This window comes from Urocitellus parryii, chromosome 3, assembly GCF_045843805.1.
Source record: "Urocitellus parryii isolate mUroPar1 chromosome 3, mUroPar1.hap1, whole genome shotgun sequence".
NCBI classification, from domain to species: domain Eukaryota; kingdom Metazoa; phylum Chordata; class Mammalia; order Rodentia; family Sciuridae; genus Urocitellus; species Urocitellus parryii.
Genome location: NC_135533.1, coordinates 136278294 through 136300161, shown reverse-complemented (window position 1 = coordinate 136300161; position 21868 = coordinate 136278294). Strand labels below are relative to the sequence as shown.

At 47.5% G+C, this 21868-nt stretch overlaps 2 protein-coding genes across 3 annotated transcripts in view; one reads left to right on the top strand and one right to left on the bottom strand.

The window, feature by feature from the left end:
- The window catches only part of LOC113180862 (calcium release-activated calcium channel protein 1), a 13602-nt gene extending 6805 nt beyond the window's left edge, over positions 1-6797 (top strand). Inside the window, exon 2 of the mRNA XM_026386024.2 lies at positions 5811-6797. Within this exon, the coding sequence (XP_026241809.1) occupies positions 5811-6410 (600 nt within the window). The 3' untranslated portion in view covers positions 6411-6797. The remainder of the gene's footprint in view (positions 1-5810) is intronic.
- On the bottom strand, positions 6549-21868 carry Morn3 (MORN repeat containing 3). Of its 2 annotated transcripts, XM_026386052.2 has the most exons (5): positions 21724-21868; positions 16741-16898; positions 15307-15466; positions 12419-12603; positions 6549-12256 (listed from the first exon to the last, which is right to left on the bottom strand). In XM_026386052.2, the coding sequence occupies exons 1-5, from the start codon at positions 21866-21868 to the stop codon at positions 12179-12181; spliced, it is 726 nt and encodes a 241-aa protein (XP_026241837.1). In that variant the 3' UTR covers positions 6549-12178. The 2 variants fall into 2 exon arrangements, with proteins under 2 accessions (XP_026241837.1, XP_026241838.1); XM_026386053.2 differs by lacking the exon at positions 12419-12603.

The window sequence follows — 21868 nt, the reverse complement described above, 5'->3', positions numbered from 1 at the left end:
ATGTAAGTATAAGAATACAGAATAAATGTGGAAAGGACAAGGTAAATAAATAATCAGTAAGTGTCGTAGAAGGTCTAATAGGATGTTCTGTTTCCCAGGGGATCACCTGTGATTGTCCTCCAGACACTTTGGAGACCCTGGGCTGAAATGGTTAAAGTCAGGCCTTCCTGTTTATATTCCTTCAGCCTCCTTTTATTGAGACCCACAGTGGAAAGTAGAGGGAGCAAGACTTTTTTCTTTTTTTGCCCTATACTGGGGATGAACCCAGGGCCTCACATGTGCTGGCCAAGTGCTGTACCACTTAGCTATACCCCCCTTTTTACATTTTATTTTGAAATCACGTCTAAGTTGCTGAGATTGGCCTGGAGCTTGTGATCCTCCTGTCTCAGCCTCTGAAGTAGCTGGAATTAGAGGCGTGTGACAGCACACTGAACTAATTCCATTTTTAGGATATAGTTGGTAAATGTGGCAAAGGGATAGCATTGATTGAAGGCACTTCACACGTCTGGAAATATTTAAGTGTTTAGTGCCTGTCATCCTAATATCCCCATTACTAGGCAGGGATCTTGCTGTCTATTCTCTAATTCCTCTCTAGCAGAGGTACATAGTTTTTTAGACAGGTAACTATTTTCCCTGAATGAACAAATGGCCCTGGTCCTCCTCACCTGGGGTCCAGGGACAGCTGTGACTTGGAGACTTGGAAGATAATATCTGCACATTCTTTTTTTTTTTTTTTTTTTTTTTTGGTCAGTGGTTGAACCCAGGGGTGCTCAATTGAGCCACATGCCCAGTCCTTTTTATATAATTTTTTTTTTTAATTTAGAGACAGGATCTCGCTGAGTTGCTTAGGGCCTCACTAAGTTGCTGGTTGTGAACTCGGGATCCTCTTGACTCAGCCTCCTGAGCCACTAGGATCACAGGCATGCGATCAGTTTTTTCAAATGAAGCAAGAATTAAATGAATCAGCAGCAGCGTGCGCGTGTCTTGTAAGAACAGGCTATTGGCATGCTTCAAGGATAAGCGGTGTTTGGTAGAACTTTCATTTCTATTATAAAAGTGTGTGTATTTATAGAAACATTTGGGACTAGTAGGCTGTGTTAGTCAAAAGAGTTTGTAGAGCTGGGGATGTAGCTCAGTGGTACAGCACTTGCCTAGCATGCGTGAGGCCCTGGGTTTAATCCCCAGCACCAAAGAAAGAAAGAAAGAAAAAAGAAGAGTTTATAGACCACTGACTGAGGCCTTGGGCTGTAGCTGCCCACCCTCCTAAAAGGTTAACAAGAGAAAGCCTAGCTAGGGAGAGAAAAGTCATTCCCCCCATCTGTGGGTGCTGGGGTTAGGCCAGTTATGGGAAGATTGCCTCAGAGGGACCTAGACCACTAGGTGCCCCAGGTCTCCATGGAGCCCAGCAGGAATGAGGAGGGGTGGCTGGCATTCAGGTGGGGTGGGCAAACTCCTAGCCAAGTCATGTCAGTCAGGCCCTGCCCTCTGCAGAATCATGTAATCCTTTAGAGGCCTCATTTAAGGCTTGGCATCTCCAGCAGGGGTCCCTGGACCAGAGTGAGGCGGGGCTGGTGGTCTTTCCCCGTTCCTATCCCAAGGAAGCCCGGTGTGTCCAGGTTCAAAGAGGCTCATGACTGGCTGGCTGAGAGCTGTTTATTTTGGGTTTATGGGCCCAGCTCTTGGGCTATATTTACCTTGTGAAGCTGCATGCAATCTGATCTGATGTCTCTGGGACTCCTCTGGGGCCCTGGCAGTCAGCTGCCAGATTCTGTGAGGTCCCCCTGACTTTACTCTCCCCACCCATGGGGACATTTCCCAAGCAGAAAGCTTTCTGGAAAAAGCAATGACTTTTATGCCTGTGAATAGTTTCCATCGAGGTCTATGATTGACGACAACTGTTCTTTCTTCTCACTCTGAGTCCTTTGTTGTAGGCAGCCCCATGGCATTGAACTTGGTTCCAAATGTGACAGTGGTACATTCAGCCTACCTGTGCAGCCGGAGTTCTAGGAATGGTAGAGTCCAGTGAGGTAATGGGGTTTCTTCCGGAACACAGGAAGAGGCCCCTTCCTCTTCCTCAGAGGGCCCAGCCTCTCCTCAGCCTAAGGCCTGAGGAGGGCTGGCTAGTTTTGGCATCTCCAGGCTGGGTGTGTCCCAGCAGCTGCAGAAAACTTAGTTTTTTGGCCCTGGAGGCCATGGGTGTGACAAATAGTGTGGAGTGGGCTCTGTCCTGCAGAGGTGGCCATCTGGCCAGGTATGGTACAAGGTACACATTCTCCTTGTGCCAGGGTTGGGCGACCTGGCTACCTCACATGGGGCAGGTAAGGTCCAGAGTGAGGGACGGAATTGGGGCGCATGGGCTCAGCCCCCTCCGGCCCCAGGCCAGAGTGTCCGGGAGCTATTTCTCTTCTGCTTCAAGCTGTTTTTTCTTTTTAACTAAGATTTATTGAGCTTCTCCTGAGGCTGGTCCTATGCTAAACATTTAGACGTGAAAACCTCATTTAACCTCCTCGGCAGCCGCACTCTGTGATTCCCGTTGCTCACAGGCTTCCAAGAGGCTTGGAGTTGGGATCCCCCACGCAGCAGCCAGGGAGCTCTTGGGGACAGCTGATCTCACTTCTCGGAGCCTCAGTTTCCTCATTTGTAAAGGAAGAATAGAGGTATTACTAAGAATCGTCAACATTTTAAGTTTATTACATGCCAGGTCTTGTTCAAATGGCTCTCTTCATTAACTTTAGAGTGACCATAAGGAGTGGGCCCCTATTTTATAGATGCAGAAACTGGGTCACACAGAGGTTGAAATACTTGTCCAAGGTCACCAGCTTTGTAAATGAAGGTGCCAGTTTCACACCCAGCTGTGGGTCTGGATGCTGAAGGATTCTCTAGAGGGGGAGATACATGACCTGGAGGTGGCTGGGATGCAGGGGAGGCACCAGGTGGGGAGCAGATTGAGAGTTAACTGTACTCATCCCTTCCACCAGAGACACCCCAGTGCTTGGCTTAGGGCCTGACCTACCTGAGGACGCTAGACATTCCCATTGAGTAGATCAGTAACTAGTGGGCCTGGGGCAAACCAGCCGCAGTTCCCCTACTTGTCCTTTCTCAGGTTTCAGGTTCCAGGACAACAGGCCAAAACAGGAAGAGGAAGTATGGGGAGGTGGCAGGAGGCCTGGCTGCAGAGGGTGCCCCCACTTTTCCAGGTGTGGGCAGCCTGGGGACAGAGCAAGGAGCCTTGGAATATGGCCCTTGATCTGCCTGCCCTGGTGGCCTGCTTTGCTGCCTCAGTCCCTCACCCGCATGGGCTGAGATGCCTAACACCCTCACCCGCATGGATTAGGAATGCTCAGCGTTGGCTTTAGGCCACCAATGATCTTAAAAGAAAAACAGTCAAAATTCTGATGGCACTGCCCCAAATTTACATGAGCTTGAACTGTTTTGTAAACTCACTGGCTGAAAAGTGTATATATCCCTGTCAGATGCGGGAATTCTCAGGCACAAGTCTGTGAATCCCATTGAAAAGGTCCTTGAGGATATAAACTGGGTGTTTTGAAGTCGTCCATCCCTTTCCTCCATCCTCAAAAGTCAGCTCTAGACTGACCTTAATCTTGCTGCTTCCCTCCCTTACAGACAGGGCAGAGTCTTTACCAGTGCACCAGGTAGAAGCAGGAGCCAGGTGTGCTGACTGGCCTTGCTGCTCTCTGGCTAATCCTGCTCCTCCATCTGGAGGCTAGAGACCCTGCCGGGGGTTAGAGGGGGATTTCAGGAAGAGACAGTGGGTTTTTAGGGTGAAGTTTCCAAACTAAACTCACTTTTTGTGCCATTCTATTGCGTGCCTGGCACTAAGTAGGTCACATGGATTAACTCAGTCCTCCTGACAACCCTCTGAGGCCTGTGCTATTATTCCCATTTCACAGAAGTGGAAACTAAGGCATAGAAAGTTGAAGGAAACTGCCAGAGTCACACAGCCTAATTAAGGGAGAGGAATCAGGGTTCAAGGCCAGGCAGCCTGGCAGAGGAGAGCTGGTGAGGAGGAAGGAGCCCACCCTGCTACCTAGAGGTGCATGGAGCTCAGCGTGTGGGGCAGGCCACTGTGAGGCTAGTGGGTATGCTCCAGCATCACACACACCCTCTTTGAGCCTGCCACACACACAGTCGCTTTGTAAAAAGCCCTGTCTTTAACTGGGCCTGGTGGTGCCCTGCTGTAATCCCAGCCACTCTGGAAGCTGAGGTAGAAGAATTGCAAGTTCAAGGCCAGCCTCCACAACTTGGTGAGACTTTCAACAATGTAGCCAGACCCTCTCAAATATTACAAAAGGGGTTGGGGACATGGTTCATTAGTAGAGCAACCCTGGATTAAATCCCCAGTACCACGAAAAAAAAGACGCTTCCTTTGATGTTATTGTCACTGGTGCCTGCTGCTCCCGTCCCTCCCGCTGAGCAGGCAGACCCTGGCAGCCTGCCTGCTGCCCGCTGCCTCTGGCCCAGATCTGATGAACTGGCTCCTTCACATAGGGGTGATTGGCAAGGCCCAGGTGAGAAGAGCAAGTAGCAGGCCTGGAGCATGCCCTTGGTGACCCCCAGATCCACAGGTCTCCAGGAACTGGAGGGCAACCAGTGCATTGCCCTGGAGCTGGGCAGGAGAAGGCCTTGGGACACCAGGGTTGAGTGTCTCTCTTCTGGGAACCTCTTGGTTCCTTGTTGGTCTGTGTACTGTGTTCTCAGAAGGGGCCTGAGGGAGGGAGGGCCTTCACCTCTCCATCCCCCAACCTGTTCCTTGTCCCAAGGGCAGGGTGTAAAGGAGAAGCCCTGCTTGATGTGAGAGTTGATGCCAACAGAGATGGTGATGGTTACCTCTCTTTTTTTTTTTTTTTTTTTTTTTTGGTGGTATGCTGGGGATTGAATCCACAGCCTCGACCATGCCAGGCAAGCATTCTACCACTGAGCCCTAGCACCAGCCCCTATATATATTTTTTAATCATGGTAAAATATGCACAATCTAAAACTTAACCATTTTGTCCATTCATGGTGATTGGTTGGTAATGTAATTTGAGAGGTGTTTATCCTGTACCAGATACTCTCACTTAATTTATAAAGTAATTCTTTGCATTAATATGATAGCCCTATTTATGGGTAATAAAGTTGAGGCTCTGACAGGTTAAGTGACTTGCCGAGGGACACGCAGCTGATGAGCTCCAGGCTTGCTTTCTTCACCAGTTCTTTTTGCTACTTATTTGTGGTACTGAAGATTGAACCCAGGACCTTGTGCATGCGAGGCCAGCACTCTACCAACTGAGCTATGTCTTCAGCTCCTCTTTCTGTTACCTCAAAACCAAGTGGGTAGGCTTCATTATCCCCATTATATACATATGGAAACAAGCTCAGAGAGGCAAGTGACTGGCCCAGGGTCCCATAGCCTGATGAGAGACAAGATTACTTATTTTTATTTTTTTAATATTTTAGTTGTGGTTGGACACAATACCTTTATTTTATTTATTTATTTATTTGTATGAGGTCTCGCACGTGCAAGGAGAGTGCCTCTACTGCTAAGCTCCAACCCCAGCCCAACTTATTTTTATTTTTGATTGATTTTTTTTCTTTCTTTCTTTTTCTTTTTTCTTTTTTCTTTTTTTTTTTTTTTTTTTTTGGTGATTGGGTCTCACTGAGCTGCCCAGGCTGTTTTCAGATGGCTCTCCGCCTCAGTGTCCAGGTACCTGGGACAACAGGTGTTCACCACCATGCCTGGCTTTGGGAAGGCCAGATGTGCACGTGGTTCATTCAGTCCTGCCACTCACCCTGCTGTCTCTCTCCCCCAGGTGGCCATGGTGGAGGTGCAGCTGGATGCTGACCATGACTACCCGCCAGGGCTGCTCATCGCCTTCAGTGCCTGCACCACAGTGCTGGTGGCCGTGCACTTGTTCGCACTCATGATCAGCACCTGCATCCTGCCCAACATTGAGGCTGTGAGCAACGTGCACAACCTCAATTCCGTCAAGGAATCACCCCACGAGCGCATGCATCGCCACATCGAGCTAGCCTGGGCCTTCTCCACTGTCATTGGCACGCTGCTGTTCCTGGCTGAGGTGGTGCTGCTCTGCTGGGTCAAGTTCTTGCCCCTCAAGAAACAGCCAGGCCAGCCGCGCCCCACCAGCAAACCCTCACCCAGCGGTGTGGCCACCAATGTCAGCAGTGGCATCACCCCAGGTCAGGCAGCGGCCATCGCCTCTACCACCATCATGGTCCCCTTCGGCCTGGTCTTTATCGTCTTTGCTGTCCATTTCTACCGCTCCCTGGTCAGCCATAAGACGGACCGACAGTTCCAGGAGCTCAACGAGCTGGCTGAGTTTGCTCGCTTACAGGACCAGCTGGACCACAGAGGGGACCACCCCCTGACACCTGGCAGCCACTATGCCTAAGCCCTCCTGCTGGGCCCTTCAGAGCTTTGGCCTTATGCCCTTCCCCATGACCTTGTCCTGCCCCAGCTTTGAGGACAGCCTGCAGGAGGCCGGGCTTGGTCAGGGCACAGAGTAGAGGGAAGGGGCTTTTTAAACAAGAAATTACTGCACTTTGAGACTTTCCTCTAAGAGAGTAAGCACTTCCTGTTCTTCCAGCTCCGGGGCCAACTCCTGGTAGGAGGCAGTGGGGGCCTGAGTGGGGACAGATGCTCTCTTTGTCCCTATTCCATCACTGTGCCAGTGCCACCCGGATGCTTCCTGTCCTCTCCGTCTCATCCTCCCTCCCCGTTGAGTGTCGAGTGTGTGCATGTGTGTTAGCACATAAATATACTCATAAGGGACACCTCTTCCTTGTGTCTGTATTTGTTGTGTCCTGGTTCCAAGTCAGGCAAGCCTCTAAACAGTTTTTAAAATATTTTGGAGGGGTTAGGATGTAGCTCAATGGCAGAGTGCTTACCTAGCATTTGTGAGACCCAGGGTTTGATCCCTAGCACCAGAGAAAAATATAAAATAAGTTTTTAAGTTTTTTGTGTCTGTGTCTGTACATATGTGTGGTACTGGAGATGGAACCTAGGGTGTGGTGCGGGCTAGGCAAGCACTTTTCCACTGAGCTACACTCCCAACCCCTTTTCCATTTCTTTCTTCTTTTTTCTTATCTATTTATTTATTTTGAGGAGGTACTAGGGATTGAACTAGGGGCACTCAATTACTGAGCCACATCCCCAGTCCTTTTTTATATTTTATTTAGAGACAGGATCTCAGTGAGTTGCTTAGCACCTCACTAAATTGCTGAGGCTGGCTTTGAACTCACAATCCTCCTGCCTCCAACTCCTGAGCCGCTGGGATTACAGGCGCCCAGCCTCAACTCCCTCCCCCCCCCCCCGAAAACTCTTTGGAACCTGCAGAAAACCTGTATAAATAGTAACTAAAATATGTATATAGTCATTTCTTTTTATTTGAGGTAGTTGCATTCTATAAATCACCATGAACTTTAGGTGAGCAGTACTGAGCCATTGCTCCTAGGGAAAATCCAGGGTTGGTTGCCTGCCGGCCTCTGGTATGATATTTTTGTCATTTAATGAAAACATTACCTTGTTTTAGGTGTAATTCTATTTAAAGACATTTTTATTGTTGATTCATTACCATTGAACTTATAGCCAACAGCAGCATTAAGTCATACCTAAACAAAGATTATTTAACACACATGTTGTCTCTGTAAGAGACATTATCACCTTGTGTTTAGGAATGCTAGACAGATTTCTAATACTGTATTTGGGAATCTTTTCCTTTTGTGCTGGGGATTGAACCCAGGGCCTTAGCCTCACTCCTCTACCACTGAACTACTATATCCTCAGCCCACTGGGGACCATTTTAAATAGCAGGATCAAAATGTAACACTAAATATTAAACTGTGAAGCTGGACACAGTGGTATACACCTGTAATCTCAGCTACTTAAAGAGACTGAGGGAAGAGGATCTCAAGTTCCAGGCCTGCCTGGGTGACTTAGCAAGACCTTGTCTCAAAATGAAATGGAAAAAGAGCTGGGGATGTAGCCTGGTAGCGTACCTGGGTCACATCCCTAGTACTGCCAAGAAGAAGAAGAAAAAAAAGACGCTTGTTTACAATAGAAGCAGAAACTAGAACAAGGCAGTGTTAGGCATTATTCGTCTTCTTGTTAGACCTCAGCAGGTAGGCAAGTTCACAAATACTGAGACCACAAATGAGGCTGGACTGCATAAATCCCCCCACTCCATGTCATATCCTTTAGTTATTAACCTTCATGTTCGGTTTCCCACTTGTCCCAGGAATAAATGACCTTCTGATGATGCTTTTTCCAATCCTGAACCATGCATAGCAATGAATCATCCTGTCTTAACCTCCTTTAGTTTGGAACAGGTTCTCAGCCTTTCTTGTCTTCTGTAATTTTAACATTTTCAGAGTCCAGGCCTGTGGTTTTATGTAGAATGTCCTATCAATTTGGTTTCTCTAATATTTTCTCATTATTACAATCAGGGTGTGTGTTTTGGCAGAAATAGTGTATAAGTTTAGAGATAGTGTCAGGACCCATTTAAAACAAACAAGCAAAAATGTTAGTTCACCATTCACCGATGTATCCATCAGCTCATTTAATCCTGAGCATCCTTACCTGGCACCAGGCAGGTTCAGACCAGGAAAAGTTTTGCTCAGATACAAGGCCTGTGCAAAAGTCCTACCTGGGCTTATTCTGATTTTACTTGAAGAATGGGAAGATGCAGGAGCGCTGGGCTTACCTTGCAGAGAAGCAGCAGGAGCTGAGTTGCCACCACCCTCTCTCCCTAAGGCCTATTTTTATCACAGTCTCCACCTCTCCCTCTTTTTATTTCACTCTTTTTTTTTAATATTTTTAGTTGTAGATGGACACATACCTTTATTTTATTTATTTATTTTTATGTGATGCTGAGAATTGAACCCAGTGCCTCACACATGATAGGCAAACACTCTATCACTGAGCCACAACCCCAGCCCCTCCACCTCTCCCTCTTGTCCCACACCAGGCCAGGTTCACTTGTTACTTGCCTGGTCCCAATAGGCCCTGAGTTTGAGATTTCTGTATCTCAGAAACTCAGTATGTAAAGTGGTTTTAGAAAGTGCCCTGGCTAGTCAGGCATGATGGTGCATTCCTATAATCCCAGTGGCGGATCCAGAGGCTGAGGCAGGAGAATCACAAATTCAAGGCCAGCCTCAGTAATTTAGCAAGGCCCTAAGCAACTTAGTAAGACCCTGTCTCAAAATTTAAAAAAGGCTGGGGATGTGGCTTAGTAATTAAGTGTCCCTCCTTTTAACCCTGATACCAAGAAAAAAAAGGTGGGGGGGGTGCTCTGGCTGAAATAAAAGTTGGGTGGGGCATTAGTAAGCCTAATACTCATCTCCCTCCTATGACTTCACATTCACCCTGCACCCTAAGATCTCTACTCCACTACTTCTGCAGAGACGCAGGATTTGGCAGTAGTCATTTTTGCTGTGATCTTATAGTCTTAGATTTGCTTTCCTAAACTTGCCTGGACTCAAGAATCCCCGGCCTAGCTTGCAGGATGCAGATTTCCAAGTCCCCACCCCCCAGGAGATTCTGATTCAAGTTGGTTTAGGTGTGTCTCTGGAATCTATTTCTAATAAGCACCCCAGGTGTCTCACGCCCAGGCAACTTGGGCAAGACTCAGTTAGGAGCAGTCTGGGGCTGGGTGTAGCTCAGTGGTAGAGCATCTGCTTAGCATCTGTGAGGCCCTGGGTTCCATCCCCAGCATCCAAGTAAATGAATAAGATCACAGTCCTTTAGTTACAATTTTATTTATATTTTGAATACATCAGATAATACATTCACAGGGTTCCAAATATAACAGTGAAAAGTTGCTCTCACCCCTGTTCCCAGATCCTCTGTTCTCCCCAGAGATGACCATTATTGTCAGTTTTGGCTCCTGCCTAGCACTATTTTATATTTAAACACACCTTCCCTCCTCCAGTTTTTTCTAAAACAAAATGGTAACCTTCTATACATACTCTCCCGTGCCTTGAAAGCAGATAGATTCAAGTTTAGGCACAGTACTAGCTTGATGACCTATGAACCTCCCTCAGTTTCCTCCTCTAAAATGGAATTAATAATAGCAGGACAACTCACAAGTCTGGGCAAAGTCACTGGAGAGTAGGCACAGGAAGTTGTTGACACAGGCCTGGGCATAGGATAAACACTCTGCATCTGGTAGTTGATTCTATATCCTGTGATGGCCAGCCTTAATTCTGATGTCTGGTACAGACAGAACCACACCCTGGGTCAAGCCACTTAGGATGCAGGGGGCAGGGAGCATCTTTACTGAGCTTTTTACTATGTGCCTAGCACATCCTGAGGACTTTACAAACATCACTGGATTTCAGTGTTTCTCTACCTGGACACTGTTGACTGGGATGAACAGCTCTCCTGCAGCATTCTTACATTGTAGCATATTGAGCAGCATCCCTAGTCTCTACCCGCCAGACCCCAGTAGCATGCTTCACTAATCATGACAACTCGAAATGTCTCCAGACATTATCAAATGTCTGAGGTGCTGGGGATAAAAAAATCTCACCTGGTTCCATCCTTGTAGTAATGAACCACAGTAACCCTAGCAGCTAAGTCTTGTTCTGACCCAGGTTACAGGTGAGGAAGCCCAGAAAACTGAGAGTTTGGGTGACACTCCCAAGAAGGCACAACTCAGGTCCAGGCAGGCTAGCTCTAGGGTGCATTAAGCAAGAGTCCCTCTTATCTCTCAGGAATGCTGCCTACCTTAGAATTCTGCAGAACTCTTCCCAGGCACATGGTCCGCAGTTAACCTCAATACATGCTATTGCATCAAGTCCTCCAAACACTCCTGTGATGTTTCTAAATTTGATTTTACAGATAGAGCAAAACTGGCCACTAGCTTAGGGATCCATGGCCAGAAGGTCAGGGGTTCTTGTCTTCAGCTCCACATCAGAAACCCCTGGGAAACTCTGAATGCCTAGGCCTCATCCTAGATGGGACTCCCTGGGAATGGGACCTGGGCATCCACAGCTTTTATTTATTAGGTAATTTATTTAGGTACTGGGAAGGGAACCCAGGGTGCTTCACCACTGAGCTACACTCCCAGTCCTTTTTATTTTTATTTTGAGGGTCTTGTTAAGTTGCTAAGGCTGGCCTCAAACTTGAGATCCTCCTGCCTCAGCCTCCCAAGTTGCTGTATTATAGGTGTGTGCCACTGCACCAGGCTGTCCATAGCTTTTAACATTTCCATGGATTCCAAGATTGAGAGCTTCTGTGTGACATTGAGAAGGTGGGTCAGGCTTTAATACCAAATCTTGGTGGCCAGTGTGGTAGAATGCAGGTTCATCCTCCTCTCTGGACTGTCTGAGAGGTCAGAGACCAGGAGTCATGTGCTTTTCTCCACCCAGAAATTCATGCAAAGATAAGGCAGTCTTGCCCTCCTCCATCTGACATCTTTCTGAGCCTTCCCACCCCTTCCTCATACCACAGACCCTGGGCTAAGGCCACCAGGTTCTTTATTCTCATGCACTCAAAGATGAGGTCATAGGATGAAAGACTGAATGAAAGTCCCAAAAGCCAGCTGGTCCCCCCTATCAGCAAAGAATGACCTAATGCTGGGAGGAGTGCCCTCTGAGGGTGCCAAGGGCATGCCCAGAGTCGCTGCTTGCTCCTCCAGTAGGAGCCGCACCAGTCTGAGCAGTTGGGTGACATGGCTTGAGTTTCTCCTGAGCCTTGACACTCTCTCTGCAGGGGTGAGGGGGACATGGAGCTGGCATTTGAAAAACATAATGCCCTTTTCTCAAGCCTCACTTATACCCACTCCAGGAGGAGCTACCCCTGGACAAGGCCCCATCACACAGATGTGCAAATGGAGGCTTGGGACCCACTCTCCTCACCTCAAGGGCATTTAGGAGTGAGGGAACCACCTGATTCCAGCCCAGTGCCCACCCCAGCAAAGCCCAGCATGCAAGAGGGAAGATTCAGGCAGGACTGGAATGCACTGGTCTCCAGGGACATGGGTTTTGAAGGGGAGGAACCAAAAAGGACCACCTGGACCACAGGAGGCAGGAAACCTGCCTTCTCTGGTCTTGCCCCGCAGCCCTTTGGAGACCCCAAAAGACCTGTGTATCCTTCTGGTCCCTGGAGTTGCCTCAACCTCTTCAAAGGTGTCAAGTGTGGCCACCTCCTCACCTGGCATCAATCTCCTTCTTTTTCTGTCTTCTGGAACATGGCCAAGGCTTCCTTCAGCACACCATCAGGGTCTAGAAGTTTGACCTAGAGGGAAACAGCCAGGGTTTGGTTTGGGGAGCATGGGAGTCGCCTTGCTGGGGATGCCCTGCCTGAAAACAGAACCTCATCAGTTTCCTGGCTGGGTGGGGTCAGGGGCTCCTTTCTTTCTCTCTGGGTGTGGCTGCAGGTCCCTGGGAAGCGACTCACCTCAGGAATAGGGAACCGAGTTGGCTCAGGGGCTTCATCACGGCCAAAGTCGATCATGGTGCCACACTTGGCCACATCGTCCACCCAGAAACCTTCAAACAGCTGACCATGGTCCAGGTAGAAGAAACGCCCTTGTCCATTCTTCATGCCTCTCTCCCAGAAACCCTCATAGCGGTTCCCATTCTCTGGGGAAACGACAGGGAGGTGAGGATGCTGGGCATATCAAACCAGCCTGAGCCCGGTGTGGTTGTGCATCCTGTAATCCCAGCCTCTCAAGAGGCTGAGGCAGAAGGATCACAAGTTCAAAGCTGACCTCAGCAACTTAGCAAGGCTCTAAACTACTCAGTGATATCCTGTCTCTAAATAAAATATTTAAAAGGGGCTGGGGATGTGGTTCAGTGGTTAAGCACCCTGGGTTCAACCCTCCTGTACACGCCTGCCTAAGGCAGGAGGATTTTAAGTTCAAGGCTAGCCTCAGCAATTCAGCAAGACCCTCAGCAACTTAGTGAGACCCTGTGTCAAAACAAGAATAAAAAGAACTGGGCTGTAGCTGAGTAGTATAAGGCAGCTGAATTCAATCCCAAGTTTAAAATTTAAAAAATTCAGCACTTACTAATAGGTTTCAGCCTCCATGCTAAGGCATTTTACAAACATACATCTCATTTGACCTTCACAATAATCCCAGAAAGTTTTATTTTATTTTATTTTGATGGTAAGGATCAAACTCAGGGCCTTGTACATGCTAAGCACGCACTCTGCCACTGAGCTACAACCCGAGATAATTTTTAATTTTTATCTACAAGTTATGGACAAGGAAATCAAAGCACAGTTCAAGCAAATTGCCTGAGGTCCTAGCACTTGTACAAGCTCAGGACAAGTTCTCAAACCAGGCAGGTTGTCCCAGAGTCCAGGCCATGGGAATAAACCACTTGGCTGGGCATGGTGGCAAAGGCCTGTAATTTCAGCTATTTGGGAGGCTAAGGCAGGAGGACTACAAGTTCAAGGTCAGCCTGGGCAATTTAGTGAGACCCTGTCTCAAAATAAAAAAGAGAAAGGACCAGGATATAGCTCAGTGATAAAGCATAGCATGTCAGGCCAAGGGATCAACTCCCAGCACTCAAAAAAAAAAAAAAAAAAAAGGAAGGAAGGAAGGATACACTTAAGGATACACTCACACTGGCAGGCCACAGCAGGTTATTCACAGAGGGTGATTAGGCTCACAGCTAGGGTGTGGGGAAGACTAGAAAGACAGAAAAAATGGCCCACCTAACCTTCCCAGTGGCCCTGATGCCTCAGCTTGGCTGACTCTCACTGGAAATTAGAATCTTGTGGCCACACAAGTTAGCACATGCCTATAGTCCTACCACTCTGGAGGCTGAGGCAGGAGGATTGCAAGTATGAGGCCAGCCTCAGCAACTCAAGGCCCTAAGCAACCTAGTGAGACCCTGTCTCAAAATAAAAAATAAAGGGCTGGGGAATATAGCTCAGTTGGTAGAGTGCTTGCCTTGCATGCACAAAGCCCTGGGTTCAATCCCCAGCACCACCAAATAAATAAACAAAAATAAAAAATAAAAAGGTGTGGGGACTTATCTCAGTGGTAAAGTACTCCTGGGTTTAATGCCCAGCAAAAAAAAAAAAAAAAAGGACTTTTTGTAAAGTTCTTAGAACTTTACACAGACTGATGACTGACTCATCTTCCCGCTACACAACTCTATGAAATGGATACTGCTATTATGGCTATTTTACAGATGAGGAAACTGAGGCACAGAGAGGTGAAGTCACTTGCCCAAGTTGATACACCTAGTGCTAGAAAGAAAGGAAGCAGGTACTGAGAATAATGAGAAGAACCTCACAAAGGAGGAGATACTGCAAACATCTAGGGGAAAGCATTCCAGACTAGTGCAAGGTCCCAGTATGGGAGCCGGGCATGGTGGGGCATGCAGGTGAAACTAGAGGGGTGTGAGGGCAAAAACCACAGAACTTGAACTCAGTTTGAGTTCATAGCAACAGAGAGCTATGAAAGATTTAAAAACAGATGAGATCCAATTTATGCCTTTAAAAGCTCAAATCAGGCATGGTGGTGCACATGGGTAATCCCAGTAACTCCAGAGGCCCAGGCAGAACGATTGAAAATTCCAGGCTGGCCTGTGCAACTTAGTGAGACCCAGTCTCAAAAAATAAAAAACAAAAAAGAGTGGAATGCAGCTCAGTGGTAGAGTGCCCCTGGGTTCCATCCCCAATACTTAAACAAACAAAAAAAACCTCGTTTTGGTTCCTATGCATAGACAAGACTGAAGATTAAGTCCTGGCCCACTGTGCTTTTCACCAGTAAATAGTGAAAATTAATTATTGCTTGATGTGCCCTTCCAAAGCTCACCGAAACTCTGCCTCTCTCTCTTCCTCAGGTTGGCCTTCCAAATGTTCAATATCACCGACTCTTGGAGGCATTGCCTGACCCAAGTTCTTTGCCATTTCCCAACACACCTTCCTGTTTTTTAAAAATTCCTTAGGACCTTTGACCCATAACTAAAAGCCTGTATGACCTTGAGCAAAGGACTTTGCTTCTCTGTAACTTCTGTGATTAGAACTTCCAATTCACAGGATTGTTGTGAGGATTAAATGAACTCCGTGCTATGATTACTATGGCAATAAAAAATTGTGTTATTTATCTGCTTATAGTTACGCTCCCTTATTAGAGCATAGGATCCAGCAGAGGGAAGGATCCCGGCACCTTAAGCCCTTATCCCGCTAAGGGGCGCGGCCAGCGGCCAGCAGGGCGTCAGGGGCGTGGCCACAGAGCATTGGGCGTGGCTTGCTGGGGTGAGGCGGAGCCAGCGTTGGGGCGTGGTCAGCAGGTGGGGCGGGCCCGGCAGGGACGGAGCACTCACTCAGGCGCAGCATGCCCTCCCCGTCCGGCTTGTCCTTCCACCACTGGCCCTCATAGATGTCTCCGTTGCTGTAGTACATTCGGCCCCACCCGCAGCGCTGGTTGCTACACCACTCGCCCTCGTAATACTCCTTGGGTCCGAAAAACTGGACCCCATAGCCCTGAAAGCACAAAAGTGTTTCTGTTCACAGAGCTCCCACCACAAGAGAAGCGCATCACCTTCCCAGGCACCAAGCCACCCACCTGAGCTCTGTCCTTGCTCAGCTCTCCATCCAAGCGGAGGGAGGGCCATACCTTGAAAGACCTCAGACTGTCCACTTCTCTCTGTCCCTCTGCTACCCCTGCATGCAGCCCACCATCCCCTCTCCCTCCCTTCAGATCCCCTTCAGATCCCCTTCCGTCCTCGTCTACTGTCCTTCAGCAGCCAGGGCACTCTTCCCCCACCCCACTGTACTGCTGGGGTTGGAACCCAGGGGTGCTCCACCACTGAGTTACATCCTTGGCCCTTTTAATTTTTTTTTTTTTTTTTTTTGGAGACAGAATCTTGTTAAGTTGCCCAGACTGGCCTCGAACTTGTGATCCTTCTGCCTCAACTTCCTGAATCAGTAGGACTGTAGGTGTCCTGCCACCAAGTCTCCCTTGCCATACTGTCTCCATGTGGCTTAAAATGAAGATTCCTCCAAGTCTGTGAAAATAACCTGAGGGAACCTGTCCCTGTTTGGGAGTTCATGGCTCTTCTGACTGGCTTCTATCCCCTTCTTCCTTTCTTGTGCTATGGCCAAGGGTGTGGCTCTACATTTTGTTCCCAGTTTCCTACCCTCCCCTTTTATCCAGGCCCAGTATCCCCCAAAAGGGGAATTCTCAGAAGAGATGCCCAGGGAAAAGAAAGACAGGAAATGACGAGGAGGAGGGTGGAGGAGACCTCAGCCTGGCCTGACAGGCCTGTGGTCTCCTTGGAGCCCCAGGGTTTCATGGGCTCCTCCCTGGGCCCCCGCTCCTCTTGCTTCCTGTTTCCTGGGTTTTGTTCTGAAAAACTTTGACCCTTGCTAGGCAAGCACTCTACCACTGAGCCACAACCCAGCCCCCCCAGTCTTACCTCTTAATAACACTACATGACCATTAGTGGCCAGGTTTTCTAGAACATGCCTAGAAAACAATTCTAAACACACAAGGAGACCTATCTCCTACTAATCCAGCCACACCACCAGTCCCACCTTCCAGATTACAATCCAATCACTATGGTTTTCATACCAGCCATGTTCCTGCCTCAGGGCCTTTACACTTGCTTGTCCTTTGTCTAGAACACTCTTCTCCAGGGGGTCTTTCCCAATGTAGGTCACACTCTCTGGGCTCCAGGCTCTTACACACTGGCTCTCTCACACTCAGCAGGTATCAGACCCACCCCCACCCAGGGCATGCTGGGAACCACACTCACAGATTTCTTATCCTCTTTCCACCAGCCGGAGTAGACTCTCTGGTACTTTCTACTTCCTTTTTCAGGAAGGCTGAGGGTGCCATAGCCATCTCGCTTCCCAAACTTCCAGTCCCCTTCATAGATGGCTCCATTCTTCTTCCAGACCTGTGTTCCCTTCCCTGGTGACACATAGATGGGTCAACACTGCAGACATGGCCACCCTGGGGCTGGAGGCCGTGTGCCCGGCCAGGCCTCAGGGACCCCTACACTGGCAATTCTCCAGGCCTAGGACAAGGTCTGCACCTCTTCTCTAGACTGCCAGAGCCCAGGAGAACCCCAGGAAAGCTCCATTTCTACAAAGAGCTGTTCTCTGACACCCTTTTGCCCTAAAGCCCAACTGATATAGCATACCCCAAGGAAAAATCCACCCCTTCAGTGTTTCAGCCTCATCTCTTAAATATATACATATGTGTGTGTGTGTGTGTGTGTGTGTGTGTGTGTACACATATATATGTGTGTATGTTGTAGATGGACCCAACACCCTAATTTTACTTATTTATTTATTTTTGGTACCAGGGATTGAAGTCAGGGACACTCGACCACTGAGCCACATCCCCGGCCTTATTTTGTATTTTATTTAGAGACAGGATCTCACTGAGTTGCTTAGGGCCTCACTGAGTTGCTGAGGCTGGCTTTGAACTCGCGATCCTACTGTCTCAGCCTCTGAGCCACTGGGATTACAGGCGTGCGCCACTGTGCCCATCTTACTTATTGATTTAATTTAAAATATTTTTTAAGTTATAGATGGACACAGTACCTTTATTTAATTTATTTTTTTATGTGGTGCTGAGGATCAAACCCAGTGCCTTAAACATGCTAGGCAAGCACTCTACCACTGAGCCACAACCCAGCCCCCCCAGTCTTACCTCTTAATAACACTACTTGACCATTAGTGGCCAGGTTTTCTAGAACATGCCTAGAAAACAGTTCTAAACACACAAGGAGACCTATCTCCTACTAATCCAGCCACACCACCACTCCCACCTTCCAGATTACAATCCAATCACTATGGTTTTCATACCAGCCATGTTCCTGCCTCAGGGCCTTTACACTTGCTTGTCCTTTATCTAGAACACTCTTCTCCAGATACTCATTCCCTACTTCCAGCAAGGCTTGGCTGAAGCTTTATTTCCTTAATGAGGTCTCCCCTGACCATCCTGACCAAAATTACAAAGCCTCTCCCACACCCTTACCCTGCTCTGTTTCTTTCCATTTCCCTTATCAGCTCCTAACACAGTAGATAATTCTTTTGTCATTTTTTGTGTGTTGTCTGTCTCTTCCAGGAGGATGCAAGCTCTACGAGAGTATGCACTGTCGATATGTTTTGTTCATCATGCCAAAGAACAATGTCTGACATACACGACCAATATTTATTGAACAAAGGAATGAATAAAATACAAGCCGATTCATGGCTTGGTCTTTTTAATATTTTTTTTAATGTTTTATTTTTTAGTTGTAGTTGGACACAATACCTTTATTTTATTTATTTATTTTTATGTGGTGCTTAGAATTGAACCGAGGGCCTTGCACATGCTAGGCAAGTGCTCTACCGGTGAGCCACAACCCCAGCCCCATGCTTGGTCTTTGATAGTCTGGGAACAGATCCAACATTGCCCCTGTGAGCTTTGTGACCTCAGGGAAGTAACTCTTTGGACTTGTCTAGGTCTCAGATGTCTCATCTATAAAATAGAGATGAGATTGTTTCATGGGACAAGCTAAATATCTATATATATGGGTGAATGAAGAAAGAAAATGTAGAGCTGGGCATGGTGGTGGCACATGCCTATAATCTCAGGTACTTGGGAGGCTGAGGCAGGATTGCAAGTTTGAGGTCAATTTAGGACACCTTAGCAAGACTCTGTATCAAAATTTTAGAAATAAAAATATAAAGTAGGCAGGGGATGTAGTTCAGTGCTGCAGTGTTCCTGGGTGGTTCAATCCAAAATACTTTTTTTAAAAATATTTTTTTTTAGAGAGAGAGAGAGAGAATTTTAATATATATATATATATATATGTATATATTTTTAGCTTTCTGTGGACACAACGTCTTTGTTTGTATGTGGTGATGAGGATCGAACCCGGGCTTCACGCATGCCAGGTGAGCGCACTACCGCTTGAGCCACATCCCCAGCCCAATCCACAATACTTAAAAAAAAAAAAAAAGGAAGGATATATATGTATATGTATCTGTGTATATATATGAAGTGGGAAAGAAAGGAATATTATTCATTCTTAAAGAAAAGGTGATTCAGCTAGGTGTGGTGGTGCACACCTGTAATCCCAGAGGCTTGGGAAGGTGAGGCAGGAGGATTGTGAATTCAAAGCCAGCCTCAGCAAAAGTGAGGCGCTAAGCAACTCAGTGAGACCCTGTCTATAAATAAAATGTAAAATAAGGCTGTGGCTGTGGCTCAGTGGTCCAGTGCCCCTGAGTTCAAACCCAGGTATCCAAAAAAAAAAGGAAGAAATCCTGCCATTTGGGGCAACATGGATAAACATGGAAAAACCTAGAGCACTTTATCTTTTTTATTGCTTTTTTTTTTTCTTTTTTTTTTTTTTTTTTTGGTAATGGATTGAACTCAGGGGTGCTTAACCACTGAGCCACATCCTAGCCCTTTTTATCTTTTATTTTGAGATAGGGTCTCACTAAGTTACCCAGTCTGGCTTTGAATTTGAAAATTTCCTGCTATGGCCTCCCAAGTTGCTGGGATTATAGGCATGAGCCACTGCACCCAGCTGGAGCACATTATCTCGATAGTAAAATAAGCCAGACACAGAAAGATAAATATCACATGATGTCACTTATATGTGGAATATAAAAACGTCAAACTTGTAGAAACAGAGTAGAATGATAGTTACCAGGAGCTGGGTATGAGGGAAATGGGAAGATGTTGGCCAAAGGGTATAAAGTTTCAATGACAAAGCCCGGCTCTATGGTGCACACCTATAATCCCTGTGACTCGGGAAGCTGAGGCAGGAGGATTGAAAGTTTGAGGCTAGCCTCAACAATTTAGCAAGGCCCTAAGCAACTTAGTGAGAGCTTGTCTCAAAATTTTGCTCATTGGTAAAGTGCCCCTGGGTTCAATCCCTGGTACCAAAAACAAAACGAAACAAAAAACCCTTTCAGTTATAGGGGTCAGGATTAATGAGGATATTGTGCTGTCTGATCCCAACCTTTAAGCCATTTATTGTTTGGCCATGTTTTATATATATATATATATTTTTTTTTTTTTTAAAGAGAGAGAGAGAGAATTTTTCAATATTTTTTAGTTGTCAGTAGACATAACATCTTTGTTTGTATGTGGTGCTGAGGATCGAACCCGGGCCGCAAGCATGCCAGGTGAGCTCGATACCGCTTGAGCCACATCCCCAGCCCCTGGGCATATTATTAAGAAAATCACAACTCACCATGGCCTTTGAAGCCCTATGTAGTTGGCCCTACTAACCATCCTGCTCTCCTTCTTTCACTGTGCTTCAGGCACTCTGACTTCTCTCAGGGCCCCTTAGCTCTCCTCTCTCGTCCCCTTCTCATCCTGATGCCACCACTTTTAGCTGCTCCATCTTGGGTAGTTACTTCCTGTCTGTGAATCCCAGTTACCCCATTTGTGAGATTTTTTTTTTTTTTTTTTTTCTGGTACTGGGGATTGAACTCAGGGCACTTGACTACTGAGCCACATCCCCAGTCCTATTTTGTACTTTATTTAGAGACAGGGTCTCACTGAGTTGCTTAGTGCTTTGCAGTTGCTGAGGCTGGCTTTGAACTCGAGATCCTCCTGCCTCAGCCTCCAGAGCTGTTGCCACTGCGCCCGGCCCATTTGTGAGAGTTGATGTTACCTTATTGTGCAGGTTCTCGGCAAGACCAGAGGATCCCTGAGGATTGGAATTGTGTCAGTTGCCCAGCACTGGGTCTGGCATGGATGGGCAGTTCAGTAAGTATTTTTGAAGTGAGCAGTCTTAAGAAACCTCTGAGATACCCAATCCTGCAATTCTGGCCCCTCATGAGCTTTCTTTATTTTTCTTTCTTTCTTTTTTTTTTTTTTTTTTGCAGTGCTAGATTGAACCCAGGGCCTCACGCATGCTAGGTGAGTGCTCTATCCCAGCCCCAGCACTGGCTCTCATGACTGCTACTAATCTGTCCATATTCACTTCAATTTAGTCAAATGTGTCCCAAAGAGCAGAGGTCTCGATTCTGCATTCCCAGAATTCACCAACAGCCCCAGGCTCCTCCGATCTGGGTGTTCTCCTCCAGGGTCTGAGACACATTTGACAGAAGTTCCCCTATTGTATGAGCCCTGGGCTACAAGATTGATGGATACCATCTCTTAGCTTTACAAATCGGTCTTGGGGTGTGGCTCAGTGGTAGAGCTCTCGCCTAGCATGCATGCGGCCCTGGGTCTAATCCCCAGGACAGGAAAGCAGTAGAGGGCAAGGATTGAGAGCTGGCAAAAGTGAAGAAGCCCGGTCAGGTTTTTGAATAAAAAGGCTGCCTTTTCCTCTTGCCAACAAGTCCCAAGCTTAGCCCATATCTCAGAGAGCAGGGACCTCGCTCAATCCCCAGAGTCCCAGAGGCAGGCTGGCTTCTGGAGGCCCCTTTGTCCCCTGCCGGTCCCAAGACCCTCACGCAGCTGAGGTCAGGGCTGAAGTAGGTTCCAGATCCCCAGCACGGGGAGGTCCTTTCTGGTCCAGGTCAGCACCCTACTTGGAGAGCCTTAGGGTCACCTCTTATGGTGGGGTTCTTTTTTTTTTGTCTTTTATTTATTTTTTTTGGAACTGGGGGTCGAACCCAGGGCTTTGCGAATGCAAGGCAGACGCTTTGCCACTGAGCTACATCCCAGCCCTAGGGTCACCTCTTATGTCCCCAATGAATTCCGCACAGTTTTCTTGTGCCTGTTGCCTGCCCACCACAGCTCTGACCTCACACTGGCTACCTGAGGGTCCCCCGCTCACCATGTTTTGTGTTGTCCTTCCACTCGCCCACGTAGTGATCACCGTTCACAGCATACACTTGGTGTCTCAGTCCGTTCTTTTGGGCCTTCTGGTCCCACCCCTTCCACAGGGGCTCCGACTTTGGGGGGCATTTGAAGACTGGCAT